The sequence below is a fragment of the Sciurus carolinensis genome, chromosome 11, assembly GCF_902686445.1.
Source record: "Sciurus carolinensis chromosome 11, mSciCar1.2, whole genome shotgun sequence".
NCBI lineage: Eukaryota > Metazoa > Chordata > Mammalia > Rodentia > Sciuridae > Sciurus > Sciurus carolinensis.
In genome coordinates this window covers 118,027,678-118,047,912 of record NC_062223.1, presented here as the reverse complement: position 1 = coordinate 118,047,912, position 20,235 = coordinate 118,027,678, and the positions used below count along the sequence as shown (strand labels likewise).

At 35.3% G+C, this 20,235-nt stretch overlaps 1 protein-coding gene across 4 annotated transcripts in view; it reads left to right on the top strand.

Moving 5' to 3' along the window:
* Ddx6 (DEAD-box helicase 6) overlaps nucleotides 1-19,754 on the top strand; it is a 32,663-nt gene extending 12,909 nt beyond the window's left edge. For all 4 annotated transcript variants that reach the window (XM_047517452.1, XM_047517453.1, XM_047517451.1 and 1 more), the window contains exons 5-14: nucleotides 2,568-2,697; nucleotides 3,536-3,682; nucleotides 4,947-5,041; nucleotides 6,178-6,300; nucleotides 6,451-6,579; nucleotides 7,562-7,678; nucleotides 9,673-9,736; nucleotides 13,206-13,307; nucleotides 14,115-14,297; nucleotides 15,390-19,754. In XM_047517452.1, coding sequence (XP_047373408.1) covers nucleotides 2,568-2,697; nucleotides 3,536-3,682; nucleotides 4,947-5,041; nucleotides 6,178-6,300; nucleotides 6,451-6,579; nucleotides 7,562-7,678; nucleotides 9,673-9,736; nucleotides 13,206-13,307; nucleotides 14,115-14,290 — 1,083 coding nt within the window. In that variant the 3' untranslated portion in view covers nucleotides 14,291-14,297; nucleotides 15,390-19,754. The remainder of the gene's footprint in view (nucleotides 1-2,567; nucleotides 2,698-3,535; nucleotides 3,683-4,946; nucleotides 5,042-6,177; nucleotides 6,301-6,450; nucleotides 6,580-7,561; nucleotides 7,679-9,672; nucleotides 9,737-13,205; nucleotides 13,308-14,114; nucleotides 14,298-15,389) is intronic.
* Nucleotides 19,755-20,235: the final 481 nt, after the last annotated feature.

Here is a 20,235-nt window from a genome sequence, read left to right as displayed (position 1 = left end):
AAATTGTACTTGATTACTAGTATCATGTTCATGTCATGCCCTAGTTCAGAATTTATCAACCATAAGCAAAACAATGGCAAATAAGGCACTAAATCTGTTTTTCTCTGTTTTGTGGTACAAAATGATAACATTCTAGAAGTGGAAAGGTATTGAGTTCTTTCACTTAATAATAACAATTAACCTTGTCCTCATTACATGAGACTACAAGTTAACAATATAATACCCTTTATTTCAGTTTTTTGTTTTTTGTTTTTTTTGGGGGGGGGGTAAAAGTCTTAATGTGTATACAAACACCTTTCTAAAACATTTTCATCTAAAAATCAAAATTCTAAATGTTCTCAAGCTTTTAGTTTTTGAGAAGTCAAAGAAGTCCTTAGAAGAAAAAATAGGTTTCTTTCTCTAAAATCTGTAATGAGTAGTTTTCAGGCTTAAATATGTCTGATGTAATAAATGGTAAAAGCAGCAGTTGCTTCTTATACTGAACTACTGACACTGTCTTATCTAGGTTTGGGGGGTGTGTTTTTGTTTTTGTTTTGAGCACTGGTAATCTAACTCTGGGGCACTTTACCACTGAGCTACATCTTTAGCTGTTTTTATTTTTGTATTGAGGTAGGGTCTTGCTAAATTGCTGAGGCCGGCCTTGAACTTGGATCCTCCTGTCTCAGCCTCCCAAGCTGCTGGGATTATAGTCATGTACCAACACGCCTGCTTTATCTAGTTTTTCATAAACAAGGCATAGACTTTCAAAATAACTAATTTGGATTACTATCTAGTACTTTTATCACAACATCAACAGATCTGTTTGTTCTTTAATAGGAAGTACATGGAGTCTGATGATTGTTTTGTCTCTGAAGTATCTTAACATTAAATTAGAATGAGAAGACTAATTTTGTCTAATTAGCTGGACTTAAAGTCAAATTGTGGGGGAAGGGTGGCAGAATTATTGTTTTTGACTTGATATTTGCCTTAAGATAAAGGATTACAGAGTTTTTTTGTTTTTTTTTTTAAGACAATTTTCAGAGGTATAAAACCTTAGTTGTTTTTAGATGAAATATCCTTCCAACATATATTGTTTCCGAGACCCCCCCACCTTTTTTTTTTGTGAAGACAAAAGCCCATTATCGTGTGACTGGTTTTATGTTTTTGAGATGCTGTTATCTGTTGTTTGTCTATAGAGATTTGTTTGTTTGTTTTTGGTACTGGGGATGCACCCAAGGGTGCTCTGTTATTGATCTATATCTCCAACCCTTTTTTTTTGTTTTTTTGCGGTGCTGGGGATCAAACCCAGGGCCTTGTGCTTGCAAGGCAAGCACCCTACCGACTGAGCTATCTCCCCAGCCCGCCAACTCTTTTGAGACAGGTAGTTTTCCCTCAGTTTTCCCAGCTGTCCTCAGACTTGCATCCCTCTGTCCAAGTAGTTGATTTTACAGGCATGTGTAACCATACCTAGCTCTATAGAGACTTTTTTAACTGAAATTATCTGTATGTTCTTCTTTATGCTTATTTGTATCCTTTCACCCTTTTACTTTTCTCTCTATAAATATATTTAGTTTTCAGTAACTGTTAGGAATCCTTTACCATGTCCCAAGTTAATAGGAAGTATTGTTGTCTTTGTAAAACCCACATGATAAAGTAAGCTTAAATACGAAAATGAGAAGTCATCAAAGATGGGACCGTAGGATGAGGTAACCAAAATAGGATTGAGCTCCCAGTTGAACACATTTCAGGGTAAAGAAGTTTGGTGTAAGGCATATCAGACATTGGAGGTTTATGTAATTTATAAACAAATGCCAGATAGAACCTTAGGTTAAACATTTCCAGCCTATTTCTGTTTTATGCAAATATAAGCTATCCACGTTACTATTTTTGGTTTTGGTGCTGAGAATTGCACCTTGGGCCTCCCTCATTCTAAACACACTGTTAACCATTGAGCTATACCCCTAACCCAACCTACAAAGTCAAATCGGCTTACTGGTTTGAAAATATTATCTGTTGTAGTCATTCCTTGACATTGTTGGTGTACCCCCCCCCATTTGGGGGGGGCGGGGATTGAACTCAGGGGCACTCAATCACTGAGTCATATCCCCAGCCCTACTTTGTATTTTATTTAGGGAGGGTCTCACTGAGTTGCTTAGCGCCTCGCTTTTGTGGAGACTGGCTTTGAACTCATGATCCTTCCGCCTCAGCTTCCCGAGGCACTGGGTTCCCCCAATTTTTAATAGACTTATTCTTTGCTTTTTTAATCCATATATTCAAGTCCTTTTTATGGCCCTGTGTATTTCCTCCAATTTCTTTGTTTCCTTTGTACACACATATATATTCACACATTTGTTACTTTAGGATGCAGCTGAAAATGTATCCTTATGAGCAATGGATATCGTTTGACAATAATGGTGATATTCATCGGTTTTGTTAATTTACTTTGGTTTTTGTTATTCATGTAAAATGGAAATGTAAGACACTTAGAAGCAATAACTAAAAGAGGAATACTTTGGTATGTTTTAGAGAATAATTAGCTTATGTACTGCTTTTATTCAAAAATAATTTTGCATTATCTTGTTTCTTAGGAGGAGAGCATTCCCATTGCTTTATCTGGTAGGGATATCTTAGCTAGAGCAAAAAATGGAACAGGCAAGAGCGGTGCCTACCTCATTCCCTTACTTGAACGGCTAGACCTGAAGAAGGACAATATACAAGGTTAGTTGGAGAAAAGTACGTTTTTATTTTAAAGTAAACATGGCAGTTTAAATCTTTGAACCATGTAAAAGATAATTCCTGTCTTTTTTTTTTGGACAGAATTTACATAATCTGGAGTTATTCTTTCTTGTTTTCATAGCTTTGGGTCCCATTAGCTTGTAAAAACCATTCCCAACTTTTTAAAGGGAATTCTCATTTTCATCTTTGGCGATCTCCTGCTTCAGCCTCCTGAATCACTGTGATTATAGGCAACCCTGTGCCACTGTGCTTGGCTTCAGAATACTTTCATATAATAAAATTTTGATAACATTTCAGTGCCATAGGCAAACTAAGTACTTTTGTCCTATTGATAGGAAATTAGTGGACACTGTTATAAACTATAGAACTGAATTGTTTCTTGTCATAGTTGTGTTTCTGCAAAGTTCCTTGTAGAAACCTCAACAGTCTTACTTAAAGGTCGTGATTTGGAGATTTTAAGACTTAGTAGAGAAAAAATAAATTTCTGTAGTTGTACCCAGGGTAAAATAATAGAATTAAGATTTCACCTCTAAAGCATTTAAGTATTCAGCTTTCTTGATCTATAATTATCATTTTTCCATCCTCTTATATGGTACAAATAACCTGGGTAGTAGGAGTTTCCTACTTGTATGCTAAGATTAGTGAATCTCTTCCTGTGAGACAAGTGTAGTTAGAACTGTTAAAAATATTGTTAATATATCTGTTAGGCCTGTTATAATTAGACTTTTAATATCTCTCAGTATCTTATTTACAAGGTACAATATTTAACTCTTAAAGTATGACATCTTTTTTCCATTTTCCATTCTTTGCTTTTTTCCAGCAATGGTGATTGTTCCCACTAGAGAACTTGCTCTACAGGTCAGTCAAATTTGCATCCAGGTCAGCAAACACATGGGAGGGGCCAAAGTAATGGCAACCACAGGAGGAACCAATTTACGGGATGACATAATGAGGCTTGATGATACAGGTAGGAAATGGTTAATATAAGGTAATATAGGTATAATTTTAGTCATGTTGCTTCCTTACAATTAATTAGTAAAAATGTTTTTAAGAATTAAGTAACAGAAACACTGCAGTAGAAAATGAATAGAGTGGTTGCAGTTGTGGCTCCATGGTAGAGCATTCGCTTAGCACACTGGGTTTGATCCTCAGCACCAAATTAAAATAAATAAGATAAAGGTATCGTGTCCATCTGCAACTAAAAAAATATTAAAGAAGAAAATGACCATTTTATAAAATAAAGGGCAAATTGATGATAATTAAAGGATATTCAACCTATCCTTTAATGTAACTGAAAATAGCAAATTTAGATTGATCTAATTTGTAATGCGAAAAAATACTGGTAATGGTTAACATCAGTTATTGGAAATATAGGCTATCTTACAATTAGCAAGTATAAATTGATCTCTATTGTAGTCAGTTTGGCAGTATATTTCAATATTATAAATGTATGTTTTCAAGATTCTTTCCTAAAGAAATAATTGGGTAAATACAAGACTGTAAGATTGTATGTATACTAAATGATGTATAGTGCTGAAAAATCAGTTAATTGGCTATAACTAAATACATTGGGTTTTGATGTGAATGGTCTTCCATTTAGCCATTAAAGAGTAAAGCTGGGCTGGGGATATAGCTTAGTTGGTAGAGTGCTTGCGAGGCCTTAGGTTCAAATCCCCAGCATGGAAAAAAAAGTATAACTGATTGATATTTACTTCCATGAAGAGAGCTCCATGTACAGTACTGAAAAGGTACCTCAAGCAAGAATGAGATTACTTAAATAAGGTCATATAGATTTTAGTCAGAATTTTATATATAATTATCTTTGTTTACTTCAATACATTCTTCATATTGCACAACTGTTTAAAATTCTTTTATCCTTATAACAGTATCTCCTGAACACTACTGCTGTAGATTAGAGGCATTTCTACCATGTCTGAAGCCTAGTATGTCTTGCTTATTCTGGATTGTCCTCAGACAAGGATGTATGTTCCCTATTTGGAGCAGATGATCTGGGAAGCTATAGCTTACCCAGTGTAGAGGTGCAACAAGTTTTTTTTTTTTAACTGTCCTGAAGTAAAATGGAAATACATATCCTAAAACACATCCTTGTGCCTTTTTATATTATTCCTGTCTCTACATCAGTGTTTATGTTAAAAGGTATTTATTATAAGCCTTTATATCCTTTTGGTCAAACTAAAATCAATGAGAATGTTTTCTAAATCTTGTTGTAGTGCATGTGGTGATTGCTACCCCTGGCAGAATCCTGGATCTTATCAAGAAAGGAGTAGCAAAGGTTGATCATGTCCAGATGATAGTTTTGGATGAGGTAATGTCTCCATTTGGAAAGATATTTTTCTGTACTGTTCTATGCTTTGCTTATAATTTCCAATGAAACAGCAGAGACTATTTCTGTTTATGACCTTCTAATAACATGACTAGTCAGTTCAAACTGGTTTGCTTATAAAAGCATGTTTATCCTTCCCTTCAAGGTAGTATATGATGGGCATTTAGGAATTCAGCCTTTTTTCTTTTAGGGATACCAGATAGTTATTTTTTAAGATGAGGAGTTACTGAATAACCTCAAAGCCAAGTTCATATAACTCTTTATATTCAGTGATACTTTTTTTTTTTTTTTTTTTTTTTTTTTTTTGGGTGCTGGGGATTGAACCCAGGGCTTTGTGCTTACAAGGCAAGCACTCTACTGACTGAGCTATCTCCCCAGCCCCCAGTGATACATTTTTAAAAGCATATAATGTCTCTAAATTCTGATTAGTCTATAATATTGTTTGCTTTTTTTGTCTCCATTATGTGTGTTGTCTGAACAGGTTATAAGTACCTTTTAAAAACTTACTCGACTTGCTATCGCTGGAATCTGATAGTTTTTTATAAATGTAGAATCAGTGTTGTTAATGTTCTAGTATAGTTACCTTTCCCATTTGGTTTGTGTTTTGAATAACTATGTCACTGATCTTACTGTAATTCTGATCAGACTTTTGTTTAATTTTTATAACAACCCAGTAAGGTGTGGGTATCATATAATACAGTTATTACAGTATGAAGATAACTTGATAGTTGTGGAAAGCAAAGTACAAAATGATTGAGTAATATCCCAACACAGTTAATAAATAAAGGAGACATTTTAACCCAGGTGGTTGACTCTAAAACCTGTTTTTAACCACTATACCATACTAACTTTTTAATGGGAATCACCTGAAAAATTCTGTTCTGGGGGAGAGTGGTGGTGGATTTTATTCATCTGGAATTTTTTTTCTTTTTCCTAAAAATGGGGAATGGTAGACTTATCCCTTTCTGAATCAATGGGAATTTGTCTTGGTGCCATTGTGCTCTGTGCAATATTGGAGTGAACTTATTTATAACCAGGGACATTCCATGGATGTTTTTGTTGGTTTATTCTTTATTCTTTGTCCACACATTAAAAATTGTCTTCTCTTTATACTATAGGCGGATAAGTTGCTGTCACAGGATTTTGTGCAGATAATGGAGGATATTATTCTCACGCTACCTAAAAACAGGCAGATTTTACTGTATTCTGCTACTTTCCCTCTTAGTGTACAAAAGTTCATGGTGAGTATAAATCTGTACTTGTATTCAGTGCCATCCAGTGCTTTTATCCATAATTACATCTTAGAGTATATGCTTTACACTATTTCATGTTTTTGGCTTTTTGAGTTAGAAAAATTCTGCTTTCATTTAAGTGTCTCTTCTTATTTTCAGAATTCCCATTTGCAGAAGCCCTATGAGATAAACCTGATGGAGGAACTAACTCTGAAGGGAGTAACCCAGTACTACGCATATGTAACTGAGCGCCAAAAAGTACACTGCCTCAATACACTTTTCTCCAGGGTAAGTAGTAGGTTTCTGTTGCTGAATATTATCTATCACTTAATTCCAGTAAAACAGACAGTTAAATCAACTTTGTTGTGATCATCATTAAATAGCAATTTTAGTTGATCTGAAGTTGAAACTTTATGATCAACACAGGCACTTTAATTTTAGTCTACAATAATGTAACCTTGCTTATAGTTATCCTTATTATTCACGGTCAGTTTATGAATTTGCCTGGTCACTAAAATTTACTTTTAACTCCAAAATTAATGCTGAATGCACTTTCATGATCATTTGTGGATTGTGCAGTTTTTCAAAATATTTGACTCCCTAGATGTACATTTCCCAACTGAGGTCCAGGAAGAGGACACTCTGCCTTCTTGTTATAGCTCTCATACTATAAACAGGTGTCCTTTTTGCACTCTTAATGCCATATCTTTCAAATTTTGTGTTTCTGTTTTGTTTTTGTGTTGATGATTGACTATTTCCCATGGCCCCTGCATGTAGTGCTGAAGTATTTGCTCACTTCTCCTAAACACAAGAGTGATTTGCCTTGTAGAGAAAATGTGGGTTGGATAAACTTTTGGCAAACATGAGTTATAGTTGTTCTACAATAATTATCTGCAATTATTTTAAGTAAACAAAACATTTTACAGTTTTTATACCTTCCATCTGCTATCATGAAATTCTAAATTTTAGGTAATTTTTTGTTTATTTTTGGTACCTGGGATTGAACACGGAGGCAATTAACCACTGAGCCACATCCCCAACCCTTTCTTAAAATATATTTTATCTACAGACAGGGTCTTGCTGCATTGCTTAGGTGTGTCAGCCTCCCTGGCCACTGGGATTATAGGTGTCTGCCACTGGGATTATAGGTGTCTACCACCGGGCCTGGCTAGGCAACATTTTCAACAGTTCTTGATTGCTAGTTAATAGGCAAAACAAATGAAGACCTTTGCTTTTCTTTCTCATACCAATTAATTTTTCCTGTGCTCAGCTTCAGATAAACCAGTCGATCATTTTCTGTAACTCTTCTCAGCGAGTTGAATTGCTAGCCAAGAAGATTTCTCAACTGGGTTATTCCTGCTTCTATATCCATGCTAAAATGAGGCAGGTAAGTATAAAATTAGAACTTGAACAGATTTAACAAAAAAAAAAAAAAACCTGTCTAATTATTTCTTAGATATTTTTTTATTCATGTCTAAAGATTGAACCTAGGGGCACTTTACCACTGAATGATATCCCCAGTCCTTTTTATTTTTTGTTTTGAGATAGGGTCTTGCTAAATTGCCTAGACTGGCCTTGAACTTGCAATCCTGCCAACTGCCTTCTGAGTTGTTGGGATTATAGGCATGCATCACTGCACTGGGCTGTTTTGTTTTAAATCCAAGTGCCCTGGATTTAAGAGTAAACTGTTCTTGGCTGAGAGTGTAGCTCAGTGGCAGAGAAGGCCCTGGGTTCAATCCCCAGCACTAGGAGGAGGGAAAAATAGTATCATTCTTTTGTAGCAAGGGACTCTTCATTACAACACTGCCTGAGATTCAGTTATCTAAAAATAAAATCAGGTTAATGGTACACATTCATACCTTAGAAGGGGTATGATACAGAAGTGAAATTTTCTTCTTTTTTCCTAGGTAAGCTCTAGATTTGCAGTGTTTCTTACAATAACCACTAGCCGTATGTGACAATTTAAATTAGTTAAAGTGAAAATTAAAAATTAGTGTCTTAGACAAATCAGCAATATTTCGGGTGCTCAGATAGCTACCTATGGCTAGTGACTTTCATATTGGAGAGTATAATAAAGAACATTTCCTTTATTACAGAAATCTCTGGTCTAGATTTTTAACTTATTGCTATAATACTTTTCTCTTACCTGAGGAGGTACCAAGATCCTCAGTGGAGGCCTGAAACGTCATAAAACCAACCCTAAATACTATTTTTTCTATGTATTACACATTTACAATTTAAACATTAGTCATTGTGATGGATTAGTAACTAATAAAATGGAATAATTATAATAGTAGACTATAATGTTATGTGACTGATCCCTCTCAAAATATTTACTGTACTATACTTGCCCTTCTTATAATGATGTGAGGTGATACAGTGCTGACATGATTAAATGAAGTGAGGTGAATCACATAGGCATTATGAGTGATGCAACTTTAGGCTATTACATAAGAGCTGCGTGAACATAAGCACTATGAAATGACAGTTGATCTGATAACTGAGATAGCTAAGTGATATGGGTAGTATATACCCATAGTATGTATGGTTTGGATATACTGGTCAAAGGGATGATTCACTTCTCAGATGAAATGGTGCAAGATTTCATTGCTGTTCAGAAGAGCATGCAGTTTAAAACTTACATTTATTTCTGGAGTGTCTTATTCATTTAACATTTTTGGACTGAGATGACTATGGGTAACAGACCATAGAAAGCAAAACAAAGGAAAAGGTTGAACTACTGTATATGGTCCCTAACCTGATAGGTGTTTTTTTTTTTTTTTTGTTTTGTTTTTTTCTTTACTATTTGCCTATAAGAAAAGGAAGCAATTTCTGAATGTCATAATTTGATTTAATAGGAAATAATTTAGGACTCTGACAATATTACATTTTTTTTAATGTGCTGTCTACAACACTAAAATTTCATAGAAGTTTCTATAGACTGATGAGGAACTTAAATTTGGTTTTGAAAGAAATTTAATGTAGTCTAGGAATGTAGGTCAGTGGTAGAGTGCTTACCTAGCATGTGCAAGACCCTGGGTTCAGTATCAAAAAAAAAAAAAAGAGAGAGAAAATAAGCTTAATATCATGGATCATTTTTGGGTATAAAGATCTGATTGAAGCCAAAGGTAATGGTACCTGCCTGTTATCCCAGGGATCCAGGAACCTGAGGCAAGAGGATCACAAGTTCAAGACCAACCGCAGCAACTATCTCAAAATTAAAAGGCTGTAACTCAGTGGTAGGGTGACCCTGGGTTCAGTCCCCAGTACCACGGGAATTTAATTTTTTTAAAAAAGAATGATGGGTTAGGAGAAACAATGATGAAAAATTCAGGCTGTATATTAGCTTTATTTAATTAAATAGAGTGCTTTTCTTCCTAGGAACATCGAAATCGTGTATTTCATGATTTCCGAAATGGCTTATGCCGCAATCTTGTTTGCACTGGTAAGGATTTTTATATTTTATCTATTGTTTTTCTCCCTACTTCTGCTTGCTTTCTCTTGTCGTGTAGTGCATCTTGTGACGTAGACCTGCAAACCATAGTACCACTTGGAGAATTTCTGAAATTAAGAATGAACTTGAAGTGCAGGCCATATAGCCCATCTCCTAGAGGGTCTGCCTCTCATGCTGGAGGCCCGGGTTCGAGTCCCCAGAACTCTGGGTTTGTGGAAATTACAAAAGAATGAACTTGAGTTAACCCCCAAAGTTGGTCCTCCTTATCTGAATGTGCAGAATATGTATTCTGGAATTCATAACTATTTATTTATTTTTGTTCTTTTTAGTTATACATGATAGTAGAATGTATTTTGCTATTGTTTATGCACGGAATATAACTTCCCATTTTTGTGGTTATATGTGATGTGGAGTTACATCGTATATTTATATGTGAACATGGGGAAGTTATGTCCAGTTCATTCTGCTGCCTTTTCCTTCCCCACACTGGCACTCATAACTCATCTCTTAAGTTATTTTTGGAATTTGTATGTTTTCTGAGTAGTTTTAGCATACAGGAATGAGCTAACACAAAATGAATACTAAGAAATCACTTATGATTTTGAAGTTCTCTCTTTTTTTCTTCCCCAGAAACAGACTAATCTCTTTCTTTTATTTTGCTACATAAAGAAAAACAAATTGAAAACTCAGGTAGATAGTCAAGTCAGACAAAGCAAATGGATTCAGTACCCCTTCCATCTCTACACTTGAAATCTAATCTTATTGGTATGAGATTAATAATCTAATGTAAAATGAAGAACTTGGAGTTTGAGATACACATACAGAAGAATACACTGATTTGTATATTACTTGATTAATTTTTGTACATATACACCTAAACAATAATCACTTAGATAAAGGTTTAGAATATTTCAAAATCTGGATTTTTAAAAATGCTATTCTAGAAATAAACTTCAACACTTTTTTTCCTGGATTATTAAATTTGGTAATTGACAAAAAGTAAGAAAATGATTATAAAATATCATGCATATTTATAGTCTATCTTATTTCTTTGCCTTCTGAAAGGACGATTAATTAAGCTAGGAATTAATACATTTATGCTTACTTTTTATTGGCAACTTGACCTTTAAGTATAGTACTTAAAATATAAATACCTGATTTAGTGGAAAAGATATTAGACACCTAGAGTTTTGAGATTAGGTTCCAATCTTCACTTTTTTTTTTTTTTAACCTCTAATTGTGACTTGGGACAAGTCATATTTTCTGTTTTTTATTTTTTTATTTTTTTAATAAGATGGAGATGCTTTATAAACTAGATTCTAAATATGTTGTTGTTCTTTCAACAGATGTTTGTTGATATTCAACAAGTATTAACCTTTACTACATATATCTATATATCACATATAGACACTTGAAAATGGTAAAGATATGTATTTGTATACATGGTTTTAAAAATTTATTACACATTATATGTATTTTCACTACACTTAGGGAACCCATAATCTAGAAGAAGAAATAGTTAATCAGTAAAACATTTAGAGAAGTTAATCAGAATTTATAGGAACATGGTGCCATTTGCCATCAGGCATTCCCTTATTAGAGAATGAATTATTCTTTCTTTAAGAAAAGGAAGTTGAGGCTCAGAGGCCATGAGTTCCATCTCTAGTACCCAAAAAGTAAACAGTAAAAGTTCTTAGTACTTGCACATTGAGAAGAATTGTTACACTGGTTAATTGGTTTTATTTTTAATCGTTAATTATATGGTTGCCCTCAGATAAGGTTTTTTATGTAAATAAGTTCTGCATAACATATAGGTGTGAAATGTACAAATAAACGTTTCCACCCTTTGTTCAGGGAACCGTGATTTAATCAGACCCAAAGATAAACTACTTTAAGGCAAGTCCTCCACACTTTTTCTATAAAGTGCCAGATAGTAAATATTTTAGACAAGTACTCAACTCTGTCATTGTAGCTCTCTGAAGCAGCCTTAGTACATAAATGAAAGGGCATAATCATATTGCAGTCAAACTTTTTTTAAAAAAAAATATTAGTTGGGCTGAATTCAAAAGAGAGAGGTAAAGTAAAAGTGATTAGCACATATGAAGTACAATAGTAAGAAATCCTAAGTGTTCATTAGAGAGCAAAGTGAATAGCTGTGAGGTGGTTTGAGAAGAGATGGAATTTTAATTAGCTTTATAACCTAGGTAAGTTTTAGACCTACAGAGGAAGAAATATTTAGGTAGGTGACGAATTTTTTTAAAAAATGATCCATAAAGGGCCTTGAAGGTAAGTTTGAGAAGGAATATGTGAATGAGTTTGGTAGAAATGTGTTAGAGAATTAAATTAGAACCAAAGTGGAGTAGAGAACCTCAACTCGCAATTTAAATTTTATCTAGTAACACTTGGTGGGAGTGGGTACAAGAGACTGAACTCAGGGACACTTAAGTCACATCCCCAGCCCTATTTTATATTTTTAGAGACAGAATCTCACTGAGTTGCTTAGCGCCTCACTGTTGCTGAGGCTGGCTTTGAACTAGTGATCCTCGGTCTTCCAAGCAGCTGGGATTACAGGCTTACACCACCGGGCCTGGCTTCTAGTAGCAATTTTTTTGAATTACAGATTTAAAGCAGTATATTAGAGACACCAGTCTGTATCATGGTTTTGTTTTTGTTTTTATGGTACTGGAGATTGAGCCCAGTTGTGTTTTACTACTGAACTACATCCCCAGCCCTTCTTATTTTTCACTGTGAAACAGGGTCTAACTATGTTGCTTAGCTTGGCCTCAAACTTGCCATCCCCTTGACTCAGCCTACCAAGTAACTTAGATTAAAGACATGTGACACCATGCCCAGCTGTCGTGGATTCTTTTGGAGTATGGAGCTGATGGAAACAAGAAAACTTGACTGTTATCTCAGTCTAGGTGTTTTGGAGTTTTTTTCTCCCCCAGAATTCAAACTAGCATAGTAATTCTGTGATTAGAAAGGAGTAGAAGGAATTTTACACATTAACTTATTTTAGGTCTGTTGTGAATCATTTAGCAGAATGGAATGAATGAATTCTAAACTAAACATGCTGATTAGTGAAATTGCCTCTTTTTGAAGTATTCTAGCTTTATATATCTTGGATAAATGCTAGAAAATAGACTTAAAGGAAATTATTTACTCCTGAAACTCGTTTATGAACTTAATGTACCAGTCATGTCTTCTTCCTGCATTTGCCCAATTACCTTGGACTATTATTTAAAACCTACTTGTAGAACTGAAAAGGTAACTTTAAAGTAGAAAGTTGTTTATGTCGATGTAATCATGAAAGGTGTTGGTAATTTGCAAGTGCGTGTTAATAACTGAAATTTTAAAACTAGGTTACACTAGAAATGAGTGTTTAAAGTATGGTGTCAAGAAGAAGTATGTTTAAATTAAAAGGTATAGTGAAAATTATCTTTTTGTTTGTTTTTTAAAGATCTGTTTACCCGAGGTATTGATATACAAGCTGTGAATGTGGTAATAAATTTTGACTTCCCAAAGCTGGCAGAGACCTATCTTCATCGTATTGGAAGATCAGGTGAGGAGAGGAAGGGGATGGTTTGGTGGGAGTTGGTTTTTGAGAAGTGTAATTATTAAAAAAATACAGTATCTACTAGAACGGTGAAATTACAATAATTGATTTATTTGATTGACTTATAATTTCGACTTTAATTATTAAGAAGAGTTTAAAATAACTACTTAATTTGAGATGAAATTAATGTGAAAACTTGACTCATTAGATGGTACAGTATGTGACGGTACTGTTCAGTGTGTATGTTTTGGCAATTTTTGATGCAAGTGAACATCTATTTTGTCATTTGAAGAAGGTAAAATATAGCTGTCTCAGTATCCATGTGGTTTTGGTTCCAGTACTTCTTGTGGATATCAAAATCTGGGTGCTCAATCTCTTGTATAAAATGGCATGGTACTTGGCACATAACCTATGCACATTGCTACTATATACTTAGAAATGATCCCTGGCTTGCTTATAATACCTAATACAATGGAAGTAGTTGTTATACTGTATTATTTAGGTAATAATGGCCAAAAAATGTCTGTACACATTCAGTACAGTTACACTTTTTATCCAACTATTTTCGATCCACAGTTGGTTGTATCCACAGATGCAGAAGGCCAACTGTACTACTTTGGATTTAGACCTGAAGATAATGGGGTAATATGTATATGAGGAGACCATAAGAAATGTTTTCTTACACTTAGATGGTGCTGAACATAGATATTAATCCTTTGTGGTTTTGTCAGGTTAAAGACTTGTCACCTGCATGTTGTTATATTTAACTCCTTCCTTTTTTTTTCTTGTTTTTTTTTTTTTTTTTTTTTTAAGGTCGCTTTGGTCATCTTGGCTTAGCCATCAACTTGATCACATATGATGATCGTTTCAACCTGAAAAGTATTGAGGAGCAGCTGGGAACAGAAATTAAACCTATTCCAAGCAACATTGACAAGAGCCTGTATGTGGCAGAATACCACAGCGAGCCTGTAGAAGATGAGAAACCTTAACAAGCATGTAAGTACTTGACAATAGTAAAGTGAGCAGAACCTTTAAATATAAAGGAAAGAAATAAGATTCTCTTTCCTAGGGGAAATTTGATGTACTACCATGTATGATAGCAAATAGCATAAATGACAGTCAGAAGCAGACATCGCTTGGGTGAGGCAGTAATATCATAGAATATTTGAATGTTCTGGAATGTAGCTTCCTAATTAATGGGATAGCAGTACTTAACACGCATTTAGATTCCAAAAATAAAGTTTAAGAAAATTTCTTTTCTTTTTTTGGCAATTTGGAGTGTGAAAAGATTTTCTACTGTTACTTTTTCACCCAAAGTAATTTGCTTTCAGCATTCACTGTTCAGTTCCAAAGTGTGCATTAATAAATGCAGTAAAATTATTTTACCAAGTGTGTAATCAGTTATAAGGATGGCTGTCATTTTAAATGCCTCTAATTTCCTGAACACCGTCTTCCTTCATCTTTTGGTGACACTTGGGCTCTGTTAGGAAATGCATAAAAATAAGGCTCCATGTTACGCAATATAGAATATTTCAAAGTTTTTCCTTAGGAAAGTCCAATTTAATGTGGCAGTAATTTTGAAATTATAGTGAATATGTTAAGCTTAAAGAATTCTTGAATTACTCTTCACTTTTTTTCCTAAGTTAAATATCAAATGCAAAACCCTTAGACAAACAAAACTACAATATTTGTTAGTACTTTGGCACACTATTCAGCTCATTAAATAAACATTTTTTAAAAATATTTTTTAGTTGTTGATGGACCTTTATTTTTATGTGGTGCTGAGAATCAAACCTAGTGCCTCACACGCAGTAGGTAAGCTCTCCACCGAGCTACAACCCCAGCCTTTAATAGACATTTTTTTCCTTGACTTAATTGTCATGAATGAGGGTTGCCACAAGAACATTCAGGATCTCATTCTGTCTCAGTGATGCCTAGGAGAAGTTCTTTAATTGCATTTTCAGTAGACAAAGACTCAGTAGAAAACTACTAGACAAAGATTTGGGATGAAAATTGTGAAATGTGTGTATCCTAGCTTTGCATTGCTTTCAAAAATGTTAATTTCAGGTTTCTTCGCTCTTTCTGTAGGCTTTGACAAACTCCAGAACGCTCCTTTGGATCTGTGACACATCGTTTTTGGGGGGGTGCTCTTCTCTTTGTGGGTTTTTCATCTTCTTTTATTTTGGAGCTATGAAGACTTAAAAGAGCTCAGACATTTTTCTTTTTTTAACTGGTGAAGAGGAAAAAAAACTGAAAAGAAGGAATATACCTTTTTTGTTCCACTTGTTTGCACTGTGTGCTGACTGAACATTAGTTGCACTAACTGGTTTTAAAAAAAAAAAATGTTTTTTGGGGAAAGGGGACAAGGAAGGAGGAAAAAGAAGAGAAGGGGAGAAACCCTAAAAAGAGAAGAATCTTGAACACACAAGCTTGTCTACAATTTCAAAATTCTCCAACAGCTGACTCTTCAAGTGCATTTCAACTTCTCCCTAATTACTCATCCGTTTTTTAAGCCTGAAGAGCTTATTACTTATTTGTGCGAAGTGCCTTATGCTATGAGACCATTCAGAATATCATCTTTTAGACACAGCCCGGAATCAACAATTTTCCTTCTTCCCCTCCCCCCCTCTTTTAAACTTTTTTTGTCTCTTCATTTTGGTTTCAAGTAGAAGTCTCTCTTTTCCCTTTCTACCCAATACTGAAACCCAGGGCTGAAAGATGAAACTTACTAGTAATGTTAAACACCATTTTCTTTTTGTTTATGAGGAGGAGTTGATATGCAACTGCAGTTCATCCGCACTGTAAATACATGTATTTAAAAAAACAATCCCAAGTAAAAATTTCTTCTGGGCTGAGTAGATACAACATCATCGCTCCCAAAGGAAAGAGCAGTCTATCATTGCAGGAGCCATATGACAAGCCTTTGTGCTCTATAGCAGAACACTAAAGACTGGTTTACATACGCCTCCATTAGCAGTATGGCACTTGATGTGTAGACATGTCAGAGCCTTGACCCTCTTTCCTCTGTGGCAGAGCGTGTCCCATAGAAAATTGGGTGTGTATACTTGTATAAACTTTGTAAATAAGTTTTTTTCTGGGTTCATATATATATATATATACATATATATATATTATTTTTTTCTTTGATGAAGGTTGCTGGGATTAAGGGGATTAGAGTGATTATGGGAGCAGCTAAAGATGAGAGGGGCTCAGTTTTCTGCAACACTAAATTCTAAAACAAGTACTTTGGCCTCTTACTGTAGAGATCAGACATCTATGGGGACCCTGTGTTAGAAAAGGGACCCAGAGGTCTGGAAATGCACTGTTTGCTGCCACACTGTCACATATAGTACATTTGGAGTAGTCTTCATCAGAGAGCAAGGAAGCTTCAAAAATCTAATTCAAGGTGATTTTTTGAGAAGCTCTCTGATTTTGCTTCTTCCTTTCTAAAAGTGTGAGGAACTTTTCAAGCTCTACAAAAGGGGGTAAAGATTAATCTGTGCAGTGTGGGAATTACATGGAATAGCAGTCTTTGAGCAAAATATGTACAAAGCACAGATTTGCATTTCAGAATATTAGCCAGTACCAGCTTTGATAGCGTTAGCAGTTCTGGAGCTTAATTTTCTGTGGATCATCTCTTGTAATGTGTAAATGTGTTGCCCTCTGCCCATCTTGGTAAATAAACTTCTGCAGAAATGGGCAACCCTTGAGAGCTGTTAACTTCCATGCTACAGAAAGCTGCTTGCCATCCTCTTCCGTTGTGACAAGAATTGTTATCTGTCATTTTGCATTGTAAATTGCTGGCAAATGCTTTACAGTCAGTAGTGTTGCTTTAAATTGTGCCCCTCCCAACATGCTTGATGTTTGGCCTGATCTCCAGGCAAAAGGAGTGAGATGAATCAAAACCAGTGAACTTTTTTTTTTTTTTTTAATGTTTTTAATTCCCTTTTAACCCAGTGTACTAGGTTAATCAGGAGGCATCTTGGGGAGAAAAAAAAGCAAAAAACAAATTTTTAAAAAATTGATTTCCATCTTCCATTGTTTTTCAAAACCCTAAAATATTACAGATAAATCCTGCATATGCTTTCATGCTCAGTAAATTTCTGGGTAAAGAAATCAATTATTTGAAGTTGCTTTTTTGACTCTTGCCTAATTCTAAGCAAAACTATTTGTGACTCACCCCAAATTGTTTGGGGAATCAAAATCCTGCAGATGCCTCCTGATCAGACATAGCCCTAATTCCTTAACAGCTGTAGCAAGAGCTGCACAGTACAAACCCAAAATGAGCAAGCTCCTTTATTTGGCATCCAAGTCACATAATGTCCAGTCAACATTGGTTATTAAATACAAACAGTATACTAAGAAAGTAACTTTTTTCCAAGGAGGGGTGGGGGAGGGAACTTTAAAGGTGTCATCTTTTGACCAACATATCTTGGCCTTGTACTGATGCAGCTCTCTTACACCCCTCACCCCCTGCTCCCACCGCCTCTGGTGAGATAAGAGGGATCATTCATGTAGAACAAGAAAGGAGTATAAATGCAATTTTGCATCTTGCCAGAGAGCCTGTGGGTAACTAAACAAAAAGCAGTCTCCTTTGTCAATCTTAGACTGCTGCCTGGTGCCACATGCCTGTGGGTCCCTCTTAAAGCACAGACTTAAATTGAAAGTATTACTGAAGTACAGCCTCTGATGAGGAAGTGGCACTTAAACTATCTGGGACACCACAATTGGACACTGTCTTTTAGAGAGGCAGCTGTCCAGTTTTGGTGCTTGACTTGAATAGGAATCGTTAAATGGAAAGATGCTCTAAAGACTAGGTCAAAGCCTAGTTCTTTTTTTTTTTTCCCCCCAATCCCTTATAAGGAGCATTGTTACTATTGGAAATTGTCTTCAGATTCTTTCCAGTTTTTTGTTTTGTTTTATTTTTTTTTTAGTAATGGTTATTTTCCTTCCTAGTGGTTCATTTGGATGAGAACTAGACCCCGTTTTAATATTGAAACTACATCCAATTTGTGGTTTAGCTTTCTGGTCATGTGGTAGTGTAATGGGTTATGGATCATTTATTACACACCTTGCTGCCTCTGAGCCTGTTTTGTTTTTCTCTCGTATTCTAAAGTGAAACTCTTGCCTTTCCCTTTGGTGTGGGATAAATTTATCCCAAAGTGATCTTTGATGAAAAGAAGTGGGAGAGGAAAACCAAAATATTTTTCTAAATTATTTCAAATTGGTCCCAAAGGGTTGGGGTGGGTGGATAGTTAATCATTATTTGTTTTCAGAATGAGATGGGAGCATCTTTCCTCTGCTTTGTTTTTGATACCATCGTGCTTGGTTAAAACAAGACACTTCAGCACAAAGCCTTGAGTATAAATTGTTGGAATCAAAACATCTCATTCTGATCACTGTTTTTTGTTTTGTTTTGTTTTGTTTTGTTTTTGTTTAAATGTGGGTGGGAGGGGAGGGTACTGTGTCCCAAAGGGGAGGGTGTCTGCACTAAGGATTTAGAAACACTTTGGAAGCTCATAACCTCATCAGAAACTGCCTTTAGCCGCACTCCTGACCTTCTAGATGAGTAACAAAAAGATGAAATAAGTTCTTGGGAATTAAGCCATGTTATTTTAATTTGCTGCATTTTCCAGTGTTCTGTGTATCTTTACAGTTGTTATGGTGGAATCATTTTCTTGCCAAATATCTGTCAAGCAAAATTATTGACCTTGTGGAAGCTGAAGTTAAGTCAGCTTTTGCTGAACTTAATGTGGACTTTGGTGAGCTTGTGTAGTTCTGCTTTATATTCATAAAGATAGGGTTTTTTTGTTTTTGTTTTTGTTTTTCTTAACTCCCAAAGAAAAGCTATTCTCTCTGATCTAAAAACTCATCTTTGGGGTAAAGAAGTGTCCAAAGGTTTTAACTGTTCATGAGGTCAGAGGGAGCTAGCCTGGCACCTGGACTCTGCCCCTCCACAGCTGACAGATTCCAACAGAAGTGTATTTAAATTCTCCAGTAGACAATGCTGGGCAGGGCAAGGGAGGGGGTAGGGCTGGGTTATTAAGATACAGGCTACTGTATTTTAACCAGTGATTGTTGGGGAGGGGTGCCTGGACAAAACAAAGTCACTTCCCCTTTTTTTTTTGGAAACAAAACAAACTTGAAAAAAATAATTTTTGTTTGGTAAAAACAGGAGAAAATTTCAATGTCCCTAGTCACAAGGGACCAGTTCCACTGAGAAGTAAACAGTGGAAACTCAAATTTGAAAACATTTGGGGAAAGGGAAAATTGGCTTTCTGTTAATTGGCAAGTGTGTTCCAGTGGGACTCTGTTTTTGATGGGATGTGTTATGTTGTATGTACACGTATATAGACCAGAGTCTTAATTGAGTTTATAAGGTTCAGAAAAGATGGTTGGTAAAATCTTGATTTTTGTTAATTTATCTCAATAAAAGCCCACTGGAACTCCAAATGTGTGTGTACTGTACATCCTTGGCAGCAGGCTGCATGTTTAGGAGTCTGAGAGCATTTACTAAAGTAATTCATACAGTGAAGCAGTCACATTTCCAACAGTATTTCTGTAAGCCCAGATAACTAAAATCTGAGTGTTCATCTAGCCTAGGTACTGTCCCACTGTACATTCACAGTTTTCATAGCCTAAATAGAGAACCCAGTAATCAGTTGGGAAGGAGGGAGATGTCTAGAATGTCAAGAATTTTTACCATCACCTCCCAAAACTGTTTTCAGATGAAAAGCTGAGCACACCCACAAAACTACAGAACACTGATAAAAGAAATCAGGAGACCTAAATAAAGAATTCAGACACAAAGCTTCTCACACAGACCTTACCCCTCCCCTCAATAGATACCTAGATATACAGGTATCTAAGACCATAAAATATGCTGATGAAAGAAATCAGATGACTGGAGAGAGAGGTAATGTTCATGGATAGG